Genomic DNA, 12,456 nt, shown 5'->3' on the forward strand with positions numbered 1-12,456 from the left:
CTAATTGTCAGGGATCGTAACTCACCAGATCAGGTTGTGCCAGGCACGTATGTAGAATAGCTTGTGTGGTAACGAAGCAGCTCCCTTCTGCCGCAGGCACCCAGAATAGGTCCCGATGATCAGAGATAAGTTTAGGGAAAAAATGGCAGTACGACCGGGGCGCTAAGATTTAACCACACTTTATTTTAGTATAAAAGATCACAGCCTGAAGAAGCCGACGGAGCGTCGGTGAAACGCGTAGCTGAGACCCGATCACTTTGTTTATGTCTAGTTTTATACTAAAATAAAATGTGGTTAAATCTTAGCGCCCCGGTCGTACTGCCATTTTCTTCCCCAAACTTATCTCCACTAGGGGAAGGTGTCCAGCCATTGCTGGGGGTAAACTAGGATCTGCACCGACCCTTTTAAAGCCAGAGCGGAGAGTACAGGGAAGGGCCTCTAGCATAACAGACACCTACCTTTCATATTTTCTGGAGGAGCTGGATCATTTGGGCCATCAAACGTGTCCACGGTGGATTCTGTGGATTCCACTGCAGCATCAGTTCCGTCCTCCCCTGCTTTATCTCCGTCCTCCTCTGCTTTAGCTCCGTCCTCCTCTGCTTTAGCTCCGTCCTCCTCTGCTTTAGCTCCGTCCTCCTCTGCTTTAGCTCCGTCCTCCCCTGCTTTAGCTCCGTCCTCCCCTGCTTTAGCTCCGTCCTCCCCTGCTTTAGCTCCGTCCTCCCCTGCTTTAGCTCCGTCCTCCTCTGCTTTAGCTCCGTCCTCCTCTGCTTTAGCTCCGTCCTCCCCTGCTTTAGCTCCGTCCTCCCCTGCTTTAGCTCCGTCATCCCCTGCTTTAGCTCCGTCATCCCCTGCTTTAGCTCCGTCCTCCCCTGCTTTAGCTCCGTCCTCCCCTGCTTTAGCTCCGTCCTCCCCTGCTTTAGCTCCGTCCTCCCCTGCTTTAGCTCCGTCCTCCCCTGCTTTAGCTCCGTCCTCCCCTGCTTTAGCTCCGTCCTCCTCTGCTTTAGCTCCGTCCTCCTCTGCTTTAGCTCCGTCCTCCCCTGCTTTAGCTCCGTCCTCCCCTGCTTTAGCTCCGTCCTCCCCTGCTTTAGCTCCGTCATCCCCTGCTTTAGCTCCGTCCTCCCCTGCTTTAGCTCCGTCCTCCCCTGCTTTAGCTCCGTCCTCCCCTGCTTTAGCTCCGTCCTCCCCTGCTTTAGCTCCGTCCTCCCCTGCTTTAGCTCCGTCCTCCCCTGCTTTAGCTCCGTCCTCCCTTGCTTTAGCTCCGTCCTCCCCTGCTTTACCTCCGTCCTCCCCTGCTTTACCTCCGTCCTCCCCTGCTTTACCTCCGTCCTCCCCTGCTTTACCTCCGTCCTCCCCTGCTTTAGCTCCGTCCTCCCCTGCTTTAGCTCCGTCCTCCTCTGCTTTAGCTCCGTCCTCCCCTGCTTTAGCTCCGTCCTCCCCTGCTTTAGCTCCGTCCTCCCCTGCTTTAGCTCCGTCCTCCCCTGCTTTAGCTCCGTCCTCCCCTGCTTTAGCTCTGTCCTCCCCTGCTTTAGCTCCGTCCTCCCCTGCTTTAGCTCCGTCCTCCCCTGCTTTAGCTCCGTCCTCCTCTGCTTTAGCTCCGTCCTCCTCTGCTTTAGCTACGTCCTCCCTTGCTTTAGCTACGTCCTCCCCTGCTTTAGCTCCGTCCTCCTCTGCTTTAGCTCCGTCCTCCTCTGCTTTAGCTCCGTCCTCCCTTGCTTTAGCTCCGTCCTCCCCTGCTTTAGCTCCGTCCTCCTCTGCTTTAGCTCCGTCCTCCTCTGCTTTAGCTCCGTCCTCCCTTGCTTTACCTCCGTCCTCCCCTGCTTTACCTCCGTCCTCCCCTGCTTTAGCTCCGTCTTCCTCTGCTTTAGCTCCGTCCTCCTCTGCTTTAGCTCCGTCCTCCCCTGCTTTAGCTCCGTCCTCCCCTGCTTTAGCTCCGTCATCCCCTGCTTTAGCTCCGTCATCCCCTGCTTTAGCTCCGTCCTCCCCTGCTTTAGCTCCGTCCTCCCCTGCTTTACCTCCGTCCTCCCCTGCTTTACCTCCGTCCTCCCCTGCTTTACCTCCGTCCTCCCCTGCTTTAGCTCCGTCCTCCCCTGCTTTAGCTCCGTCCTCCTCTGCTTTAGCTCCGTCCTCCCCTGCTTTAGCTCCGTCCTCCCCTGCTTTAGCTCCGTCCTCCCCTGCTTTAGCTCCGTCCTCCCCTGCTTTAGCTCCGTCCTCCCCTGCTTTAGCTCTGTCCTCCCCTGCTTTAGCTCCGTCCTCCCCTGCTTTAGCTCCGTCCTCCCCTGCTTTAGCTCCGTCCTCCTCTGCTTTAGCTCCGTCCTCCTCTGCTTTAGCTACGTCCTCCCTTGCTTTAGCTACGTCCTCCCCTGCTTTAGCTCCGTCCTCCTCTGCTTTAGCTCCGTCCTCCTCTGCTTTAGCTCCGTCCTCCCTTGCTTTAGCTCCGTCCTCCCCTGCTTTAGCTCCGTCCTCCTCTGCTTTAGCTCCGTCCTCCTCTGCTTTAGCTCCGTCCTCCCTTGCTTTACCTCCGTCCTCCCCTGCTTTACCTCCGTCCTCCCCTGCTTTAGCTCCGTCTTCCTCTGCTTTAGCTCCGTCCTCCTCTGCTTTAGCTCCGTCCTCCTCTGCTTTAGCTCCGTCCTCCTCTGCTTTAGCTCCGTCCTCCCCTGCTTTAGCTCCGTCCTCCTCTGCTTTAGCTCCGTCCTCCCCTTCTTTAGCTCCGTCCTCCTCTGCTTTAGCTCCGTCCTCCCCTTCTTTAGCTCCGTCCTCCCCTTCTTTAGCTCCGTCCTCCCCTGCTTTAGCTCCGTCCTCCTCTGCTTTAGCTCCGTCCTCCTCTGCTTTAGCTCCGTCCTCCTCAGCTTTATCTCCATCATCCTCAGCTTTAACACCGTCCTCCTCAGCATCAGCTCCGTCTCTGGTGCCAGGACGCTCCTGTGCACGCCGTGTAAGATCCTCAGACTCCCCGCCTTTTCCTCCACCAATACTTCTAGGTGAGGTATGAGCTCCTGTGCTGTGCTGCTCATCCTTCGAGATCTGGTCATTGGGGGGTTCAGGTAATATGGGGCGCTCGTCTGTGGCAGAGGCTGAGTTATTATCGGTGACATCCTCTAGGACAGTATCCTGGGTAGAGGGATCCGGTCCATCCCTCTCTGGTGGTAAATGTGTGGACGTCGTAATCATGTTCTCATGTTCTGCACGTGGATCATCAAGTACTGGTCCAGCTGTGAAATACAAAGACCACATGATCAATGAGCACCCCAAGAGTTACTATCCTGTACCCCAAGTGTCAGCGTCATTATCCTGTACCCCAAGTGTCAGTGTCATTACCCTGTACCCCAAGTGTCAGTGTCATTCTCCTGTACCCCAAGTGTCAGCGTCATTATCCTGTACCCCAAGAGTTACTATCCTGTACCCCAAGTGTCAGTGTTATTATCCTGTACCCCGAGTGTCAGCGTCTTTATCCTGTACCCCAAGTGTCAGTGTCATTATCCTGTACCCCAAGCGTCAGTAACATTATCCTGTACCCCGAGTGTCAGCGTCATTATCCTGTACCCCAAGTGTCAGCGTCACTATCCTGTACCCCAAGCGTCAGTGTCATTATCCTGTACCCCAAGCGTCAGTGTCATTATCCTGTACCCCAAGTGTCAGCATCACTATCCTGTACCCCAAGTGTCAGTGTCATTATCCTGTACCCCAAGCGTCAGTAACATTATCCTGTACCCCGAGTGTCAGTGTCATTATCCTGTACCCCGAGTGTCAGCGTCACTATCCTGTACCCCGAGTGTCAGCGTCACTATCCTGTACCCCGAGTGTCAGTGTCATTATCCTGTACCCCAAGTGTCAGTGTCATTATCCTGTACCCCGAGTGTCAGTGTCATTATCCTGTACCCCGAGTGTCAGTGTCATTATCCTGTACCCCAAGCGTCAGTGTCATTATCCTGTACCCCGAGTGTCAGCGTCATTATCCTGTACCCCAAGTGTCAGTGTCATTATCCTGTACCCCGAGTGTCAGCGTCATTATCCTGTACCCCAAGTGTCAGTGTCATTATCCTGTACCCCAAGTGTCAGTGTCATTATCCTGTACCCCAAGCGTCAGTGTCATTATCCTGTACCCCAAGTGTCAGTGTCATTATCCTGTACCCCAAGTGTCAGCGTCACTATCCTGTACCCCAAGCGTCAGTGTCATTATCCTGTACCCCGAGTGTCAGCGTCATTATCCTGTACCCCAAGTGTCAGTGTGTCATTATCCTGTACCCCAAGTGTCAGTGTCATTATCCTGTACCCCAAGCGTCAGTGTCATTATCCTGTACCCCAAGTGTCAGCGTCACTATCCTGTACCCCAAGTGTCAGTGTCATTATCCTGTACCCCGAGTGTCAGTGTCATTATCCTGTACCCGAAGCATCAGTGTCATTATCCTGTACCCCAAGTGTCAGTGTCATTATCCTGTACCCCGAGTGTCAGTGTCATTATCCTGTACCCCGAGTGTCAGTGTCATTATCCTGTACCCCAAGCGTCAGTGTCATTATCCTGTACCCCAAGCGTCAGTGTCATTATCCTGTACCCCGAGTGTCAGCGTCATTATCCTGTACCCCAAGTGTCAGTGTGTCATTATCCTGTACCCCAAGTGTCAGTGTCATTATCCTGTACCCCAAGCGTCAGTGTCATTATCCTGTACCCCAAGCGTCAGTGTCATTATCCTGTACCCCAAGTGTCAGCGTCACTATCCTGTACCCCAAGCGTCAGTGTCATTATCCTGTACCCCGAGTGTCAGCGTCATTATCCTGTACCCCAAGTGTCAGTGTGTCATTATCCTGTACCCCAAGTGTCAGTGTCATTATCCTGTACCCCAAGCGTCAGTGTCATTATCCTGTACCCCAAGTGTCAGCGTCACTATCCTGTACCCCAAGTGTCAGTGTCATTATCCTGTACCCCGAGTGTCAGTGTCATTATCCTGTACCCCAAGTGTCAGTGTCATTATCCTGTACCCCGAGTGTCAGTGTCATTATCCTGTACCCCGAGTGTCAGTGTCATTATCCTGTACCCCAAGTGTCAGTGTGTCATTATCCTGTACCCCAAGTGTCATTATCCTGTACCCCAAGTGTCAAGGTCATTATCCTCTACCCCAAGTGTCAGCGTCATTATCCTGTACCCCAAGTGTCAACGTCATTATCCTGTACCCCAAGCGTCAGTGTCATTATCCTGTACCCCGAGTGTCAGTGTCATTATCCTGTACCCCGAGTGTCAGTGTCATTATCCTGTACCCCAAGTGTCAGTGTGTCATTATCCTGTACCCCAAGTGTCATTATCCTGTACCCCAAGTGTCAAGGTCATTATCCTCTACCCCAAGTGTCAGCGTCATTATCCTGTACCCCAAGTGTCAACGTCATTATCCTGTACCCCAAGTGTCATTATCCTGTACCCAAGTGTCATTATCCTGTACCCCAAGTATCAGTGTCATTATCCTGTACCCCAAGTATCAGTGTCATTATCCTGTACCCCAAGTGTCAGTGTCATTATCCTGTGCCCCAAGTGTCAGTGTCATTATCCTGTACCCCAAGCATCAGTGTCATTATCCTGTACCCCAAGTGTCAGTGTCATTATCCTGTACCCCGAGTGTCAGTGTCATTATCTTGTACCCCGAGTGTCAGTGTCATTTTCCTGTATCCCAAGAGTCAGCGTCATTATCCTGCACCCCAAAAGTCAGCGTCATTATCCTGTACCCCAAGTGTCAACGTCATTATCCTGTACCCCAAGCGTCAGTGTCATTATCCTGTACCCCAAGCGTCAGTGTCATTATCCTGTACCCCAAGCATCAGTGTCATTATCCTGTACCCCAAGCGTCAGTGTCATTATCCTGTACCCCAAGCGTCAGTGTCATTATCCTGTACCCCGAGTGTCAGTGTGTCATTATCCTGTACCCCCAGTGTCAGTGTCATTATCCTGTACCCCGAGTGTCAGTGTCATTATCCTGTACCCCGAGTGTCAGTGTCATTATCCTGTACCCCGAGTGTCAGTGTCATTATCCTGTACCCCGAGTGTCAGTGTCATTATCCTGTACCCCGAGTGTCAGTGTCATTATCCTGTACCCCAAGTGTCAGTGTCATTATCCTGTACCCCGAGTGTCAGTGTCATTATCTTGTACCCCGAGTGTCAGTGTCATTATCCTGTACCCCAAGTGTCAGCGTCATTATCCTGTACCCCAAGTGTCAACGTCATTATCCTGTACCCCAAGCGTCAGTGTCATTATCCTGTACCCCGAGTGTCAGCGTCATTATCCTGTACCCCAAGTGTCAGTGTCATTATCCTGTACCCCGAGTGTCAGTGTCATTATCTTGTACCCCGAGTGTCAGTGTCATTATCCTGTACCCCAAGAGTCAGCGTCATTATCCTGTACCCCAAGTGTCAGTGTCATTATCCTGTACCCCAAGTGTCAGTGTCATTATCCTGTACCCCGAGTGTCAGTGTCATTATCCTGTACCCCGAGTGTCAGCGTCATTATCCTGTACCCCAAGTGTCAGTGTCATTATCCTGTACCCCAAGTGTCAGCGTCATTATCCTGTACCCCAAGTGTCAGCGTCATTATCCTGTACCCCGAGTGTCAGTGTCATTATCCTGTACCCCAAGTGTCAGCGTCATTATCCTGTACCCCAAGTGTCAGTGTCCTGTGCCCAGTCTGGGAATAACTATATAAGCAGTTTCCTATCCTCAGACATCAGGTCGGGGAGGTGCGGGCACACGTGTCTCCTGTGAATGGCGTCTCTCATCCTGATGTCTTTGTTCCCTGCAGATTTTGGTGATATTTCTTCACGCTGATATTCGGTATAATACTCACCGCTCGTCCCCTGGTCACCCGCCGTCGGTCCTGTGTTCCCGTCATTTACGGCTCGCTCTGATCGCTCGCTCTCCAGACCTGTCCGTCCCTCCTGGTCTTCAGCTGCGTCCATATCTAAGTACGGAGAGAGTAAGATGGCTGCTGAACTGGTTACACGTTTCAGGAATAAGTTCCCCTTCCTCACATCATCCAGACGACGGTCTAAATGAAGGGGATACATTCCCGAAACGCGTAAACCATAAATGATTTATCGGAGCGATCATCTGCAGCTGTAACAAAAAAACGGTGCAGGTTTTTAATAACCGCTAACGTCCATTCATGACGGGTAAAGCCGCAGTGCGTGCATCCATAACTTCACTGCGTCCGCCATTTCAAGGTCGCCACCAGAAACTGCGTTCCGTTACATGGCGAGTTTTATGGGAAAATAATGACTTACTGGACATGAAAACCGCGTCACAATCAGTAGTATCGGACCGGGCAAGGAGCAGCTAAAAACAAGTGTCCAGACGACACAGCGACACCACAAGGCACACATACATGTTACATACATGGAGCTGGAGTGCCCCTTCTGCCCACTTTACCTGGCCCCTCTGCGTCCTCAGTGTCCGCCATCTTTGTTGCCACGGTTGCTAGGATATCAGGCACCCGGCGTCTCCTAATCACTTTGGCAACACTACCACGTGACCGAGAGAGGCACAGGCCGACTAACCACGCCCCCAAGCTTTCCTAGTATTGGACGGCTGATTAGTCAGGGGGCGGGGCGGTCCTAGAAGTACACTTACAGGCGTTTGCCGCTAGAGGTCACTGTGGAAATACCGCGCGGCTAGAATATCCGCGTAACACTACATTTCCCGGCATTCGTAGCGAGTGGCCTGCGGTTCCCAGCATTCCCGGCTGCGCCTGCGCGGTAGAGCTGTGTCCTGGTTGTCTTGTGTAGCACGTGAGTAGCAGAGCTCCCGGGATACGCATTATATATGTGCTGTTATATGGGGAGGGGGCGGGTGATACACTGCGGGGGTAGTCACCGACATTGAGAGAGAGGAGGGGGGGGGGGGTAAACTTATAACCATATATATGGAGCCAACATGTCAATTAACCCCTTAGTGACCTCCTGGTTAGGGAGTTAACGACCAAGGTTTTTTTTTTGGGGGGGGGGGTTCTCATTTTTTTTTCGTTACTGATTAACGTTTAATAACCCTTTCTATGGGGGAAAAAATAGCAATACCGCCGCTACGTTTTTACGTTCTAAATTTTGCGGTGTTCATTTTTTCAGCATAAATAACACGATAACTTCACTCTTTAGGTCGGGATGATTACAGCGATACCGGATATGTAGAGTCTTTGTAGGTTTTACTATTTTTGCACAATAAATTTCTATATATTTTTTTTAATTATTTATTTTTTCAAGTTTTTGCATTTTGAGGAATGGAATTGCGATATAGTGTCGGCGAAATGCGGAAAGCACATTGCTGGTGTCAGTGTTTCACGGATCTGCAAAACACGCACATACGTGTGAATGGACCCTTAGGCAGGGGTTCTAATGTTAGGGCTGATAAATGTACAGTCTATGAATAAGGCCTCTTTCACACGACCATATGGCTTTTTCAGTATTTTGTGGTCCATTTTTCACGGATCCGTTGTTCGTTCTTTTTTATTTTTTTTTTTTATTTCGTTCCAAATGGCATATACAGTATACAGTAATTATATAGAAAAAATTGGGCTGGGCATAACATTTTCAATGGATGGTTCTGCAAAACCGGAACAGACACATTCCGTATGTGTTATGTTGTTTTTTTTTGCAGAACTATTGTAATGAATGGTTCGTATACGGAACGCAAATTACGGCCCGCAAACGGGGGGAAAAAAAAACGGTCGTGTGAAAGAGGCCTAAAGCCTCATCATAGTATAATGAGAGATTCTGCAACTTCTGGGTATACTTCTCAATATCTCTGCTTGTTGACAGTGAATTGGAATGATCTTGTTTTGTTTTTTGGCGTCATGTGACCCGAGCGGCTGCGCTGTACACTGCACTGACGGCGAGCTGCCTGCAGCAGTGACATTGTAGAAGGGCAACACCTGATTTATGGGGACAGTAAGTAACGGGGGAGGGGGAGTCAGGCCGACGTGATATGAGGTGGCAACCACGAGGCATTGGAGGCACAGGTTTTAGTCGGCCACTTCCTCGTATGATGGGAGTAGTCCAGGCGCACAGTACAACTTCCCCTATTACACGAGATGCTGGCAGTACGGGAAGCTCTGAACGCAGCAAACAGTCCTCCCCCAGAGTCGTTACAGTGTATCAGTGCAGGTACAATGAGCAGCCACAGGATTGGATGCAATTGTAACAACCCTTCAGCGGTGAGACGTTCTGTACCCTCCGGGCCTGTGTGATGTGATGCCGTCGGTGCAGTTCCCTCTTCTCACCACTAGGGTTGTTTGCCGCCTGTTTTATATCTGATGACTTATGACTTTGCGCTGTTTTTCTCGTAGTCTCCGCGCACAGTCCCGTCATGTCCACTTTGGCCGCTGCGAGCTGTGATTCGGCCCCTGCGAGTGCAGAGACGCAGGAGAAGAAGCCGTTAAAGCCGTGCTGTGCCTGTCCGGAGACCAAGAAAGTGCGGGACACCTGGTGAGTGTGCGGCGGGAGGCCCCCTCCGCCATAATACACCCACAAGGTCCGATCGCCACGGGGCTCCTTTAGTGAGACATTGTATGAGCAGTGGGGGTCCGAACCCTGGAAAACCCGGCGGTGTTTGTGCTTCTTTGGGTGCAGTGCACCAGCCGGGCGCATTGGTCTATGGGTGGTCATGTCTGCAACCCTTTAAAGGGGTTCTCCAGGACTTGTCCTCAGGATAGGTCATCGGTATCTGATTGGTTGGGTCTGACTCCCGGCACCCCCACCAATCAGCTGTTTGAGGAGCTCCGGTTAGCGCCGCCCATTGGATAGTGGCCATGCTTAGTACTGCAGCCGAGGCCCATCCACTGAGGTGCACCTAGGCCAGTGATGGCTAACCTCCGGCTGTGGTGAAACTACAACTCCCAACATGCTCCATTCATTCCTATGGAGCCAAGCAAGTGTGCATCTTGGGAGTTGTAGTTTTACCACAGCTGGCGTGCCGGAGGTCAGCCATCACTGGCCTAGGCCATGTGACCGATGAACGTGACGTCATTGGACTAGGAAGAGCCGCAACGTCTTCAAACAGCTGATCGGCGCTGATGCCGGGAGCGGCAGACGCTGTAAAGAATCAGCGCCGCTCCGAAAGGAAACTCCGCTGCTGCTCCCCTCCCCCGCAGGCGACAAGTCGTCCAGCACCAGTGTAATAATAAATTGTTTTTTCTTCTCCCCAGCATCATCGAGAAGGGAGAGGAGCACTGCCAGGATCTGATAGAGGCCCACAAAGAGTGCATGAGGGCCCTCGGCTTCAAAGTGTGACCCCCCCTACCCGTCTGGGAGGTCTGGAGTGTATGGTAAGGCCGCGTTCACACACCGCACTGATTCCGCATGCCATGCAGTGGAGAACCCGACACGTATTTCCGCAGCTGAAACGTGGAGCTGATCTACAGATTTCTGCTGTGGAAATGTCAGATTTGAAGCGGCGTTACACAGAGTGACCAGCAGGGGCAGCGTACATGTCACGTGTATACCATCAGTAACGCCATGCCGCCTTCTTTCAGGGTGTGTTGTGTGTGCTGCTTGGAGACCTTAACTTATTTCTTGGTGTGAGGCTGTCGCTGGAGGAGGAACGGAATGCAGATTTCGGGGACGCGTTGATCAGATCTTCCTGCTGGTTTAATCATTAAAGTTTATTTTTGGAATCTAATAAAAATGCTGTGAGACTCTCCATCGTCTGTCGTGTCTGCGGGGTCGTCCACATCGCTCCTGGACTTGGGGCACTTTCACGCTAGCGTTATTCTTTTCCGGCATTGAATTCAGTCGTAGGGGCTCTATACCGGAAAAGAACTGATCAGTTTTATCCCCATGCATTCTGAATGGAGAGCGATCCGCTCAGGACGTCTTCAGTTCAGTCTTTTTGACTTTTCAGGACGGTGATAATACTGCAGCATGCTACGGTTTTATCTCTGTCCAAAATTCAGGAACACTTGCCGGATCCGGCATTTTTTCCCCCCATTGACATGCATTAATGCTGGATCTGGCCCCGAGTGTTCCGGAAAAACAGATCCGGCATTGCGGTCTGCACATGCTCATGTGAAAAAAAATGAATAACAAATGCTGAATCCGTTTTTCCAGAGAGCCGGATCCAGCATTTCAATGCATTTGTCATACGGATCCGTTTGACAAACGCCATCAATTTGCATGCGTTTTGACAGATCGGAACTGCCTGCCGGATTCCTCTGCCGCAAGTGTGAAAGTACCCTTACTCAATCCTGTGCTGTATTATACTCCAGTCACATCCAAAGCTGTGATCACAGTTCTGCGGATTTCCTTTTGGCAGAGAAAGGTGAGATCCTTCAGTCTGAGCTTACTCTGTAGACATATCGGGCGTCATACAGGTGCTTCCACCTGGCTCCATCATAAGTCTGTCGAGCTGCTGCAGCAGCCATGCTTTGTGTGTTTTTCATTTTCCAAGATCTCTGCTTGCTGTACTAGTCTGTTGTGAAAAATCACAATGTGTCAGAAGTCTGATGTGCATGCCTTATACCACACGTATTGAGGGTTTCAGGGTGCTGCCATGCTCAGTATTTTTGGGGGCCTTTTTTTAAAAAAAAAATCTTGGAAAAAAACAAAACTTAATATTTTTTTTTTATTGGGTGGGGTTTTTAAGTCACATGTTTTACTTGTGGATTTTATCCCCATAGAGAAATGTAAGGAAAAACTCCACAACCAGAGGATGCAGCGATTTAAAAATAACGCCTAGGGACCAAAACCCCCACTGTTCACAGCACCTTTTATAGTTTCATATTGGCCACTATGTAACATCCGGCTGCAGCATTTCTTGGTTTAAAAACAAACGCCAAATGAACCGCTTTCCACACTCTAAGCCCCCCCCCCCCGCCCCCACCTTTAGTCTAACCCTCACCTATTTCATTTACAATCCTTAGGCCGCTTGCAGACGAGCGTGTCCTAATGCGTCCCGGTGCATTGCGGCAAACCGGGTGTAATGCGTTTTGCGCGCGCGTGATAAAAAACTGAATGGTACTCAGACCTGAACTTCTTCACGGAAGTTCAGGTTTGGGTTCGGAGTTGTGTAGATTGTATTATTTCTGTTATAAGGGAAAATAATAGCATTCTGAATACAGAATGCAAAGTACAATAGGGATGGAGGGGTTAAAAAAAATAATTAAAGGGACTCTGTCACCAGTTTCTAACCCCCACTTTTATAACTATGGTTCTCTCTATTGTCCCCTTCTCATTACAAAGCTGCTGTTAGAAGTAAAATCCGCCGTGTAGTTTTCATATAAATCACTTTTATCTAACCTGTCAATCTTCAGTATAAGGTGCCCAGGGCGTTTCTGTTGTTCTGAATGTGCCGGTTTTCGCCGCCGCCGTTGGTGCCCAGCTCCTCCCATGTTCTTTTCTGCGCCACCTCGATGTTATGCAATCCTCCTCCGGCTCTCGTCAGTGCCCCCTCCTCCTTTGCAAAGATCTCGCGCGTGCGCACAGGCCTGTGCCTGA

At 50.9% G+C, this 12,456-nt stretch overlaps 4 protein-coding genes across 5 annotated transcripts in view; 2 read left to right on the forward strand and 2 right to left on the reverse strand.

Annotated features, from left to right (window-relative positions):
• CFAP44 (cilia and flagella associated protein 44) overlaps nt 1-812 on the reverse strand; it is a 49,627-nt gene extending 48,815 nt beyond the window's left edge. Inside the window, exon 1 of the mRNA XM_044287389.1 lies at nt 459-812. Coding sequence (XP_044143324.1) covers nt 459-465 — 7 coding nt within the window. The 5' untranslated portion in view covers nt 466-812. The remainder of the gene's footprint in view (nt 1-458) is intronic.
• Nucleotides 776-1,256, forward strand: LOC122931816 (DNA-directed RNA polymerase II subunit RPB1-like; the record flags this gene model as incomplete). The annotated part of the gene is made up of 2 exons (XM_044285872.1): nt 776-1,192; nt 1,236-1,256. Coding segments are annotated over 2 exons (438 nt in total), but the record flags the coding sequence as incomplete, so codon positions are not given.
• LOC122931817 (uncharacterized protein DDB_G0290685-like) lies at nt 1,253-7,790 on the reverse strand. The gene is made up of 5 exons (XM_044285873.1): nt 7,638-7,790; nt 7,403-7,547; nt 6,822-6,935; nt 1,320-3,209; nt 1,253-1,263 (listed from the first exon to the last, which is right to left on the reverse strand). The coding sequence occupies exons 1-5, from the start codon at nt 7,788-7,790 to the stop codon at nt 1,253-1,255; spliced, it is 2,313 nt and encodes a 770-aa protein (XP_044141808.1).
• On the forward strand, nt 7,689-10,663 carry LOC122932785 (cytochrome c oxidase copper chaperone). 2 transcript variants are annotated; one of them, XM_044287392.1, is made up of 4 exons: nt 7,689-7,761; nt 9,312-9,450; nt 10,170-10,289; nt 10,497-10,663. In XM_044287392.1, the coding sequence occupies exons 2-3, from the start codon at nt 9,332-9,334 to the stop codon at nt 10,252-10,254; spliced, it is 204 nt and encodes a 67-aa protein (XP_044143327.1). In that variant the 5' UTR covers nt 7,689-7,761; nt 9,312-9,331; the 3' UTR covers nt 10,255-10,289; nt 10,497-10,663. The 2 variants fall into 2 exon arrangements, with proteins under 2 accessions (XP_044143327.1, XP_044143326.1); XM_044287391.1 differs by lacking the exon at nt 7,689-7,761 and adding an exon at nt 8,939-9,129.
• Nucleotides 10,664-12,456: the final 1,793 nt, after the last annotated feature.

Source organism: Bufo gargarizans, chromosome 3, assembly GCF_014858855.1.
Source record: "Bufo gargarizans isolate SCDJY-AF-19 chromosome 3, ASM1485885v1, whole genome shotgun sequence".
NCBI classification, from domain to species: Eukaryota; Metazoa; Chordata; class Amphibia; order Anura; family Bufonidae; genus Bufo; species Bufo gargarizans.

What these genes read in the sequence shown, in the direction of transcription:
- LOC122931817 (XM_044285873.1), bottom strand. Translation starts at nt 7,790, where the DNA reads ATGCGTATCCCGGGAGCTCTGCTACTCACGTGCTACACAAGACAACCA. An exon ending in TGAGGACGCAGAGGGGCCAG is followed by an intron (nt 6,936 to 7,402) that starts GTAAAGTGGGCA and finishes CTCCGTACTTAG; the next exon opens with ATATGGACGCAGCTGAAGAC. An exon ending in GGGTGACCAGGGGACGAGCG is followed by an intron (nt 3,210 to 6,821) that starts GTGAGTATTATA and finishes TGTATTTCACAG; the next exon opens with CTGGACCAGTACTTGATGAT.
- LOC122932785 (XM_044287391.1), top strand. Translation starts at nt 9,057, where the DNA reads ATGCTGGCAGTACGGGAAGCTCTGAACGCAGCAAACAGTCCTCCCCCA. An exon ending in GTTACAGTGTATCAGTGCAG is followed by an intron (nt 9,130 to 9,311) that starts GTACAATGAGCA and finishes TTTTTCTCGTAG; the next exon opens with TCTCCGCGCACAGTCCCGTC. An exon ending in AAGAAAGTGCGGGACACCTG is followed by an intron (nt 9,451 to 10,169) that starts GTGAGTGTGCGG and finishes TCTTCTCCCCAG; the next exon opens with CATCATCGAGAAGGGAGAGG.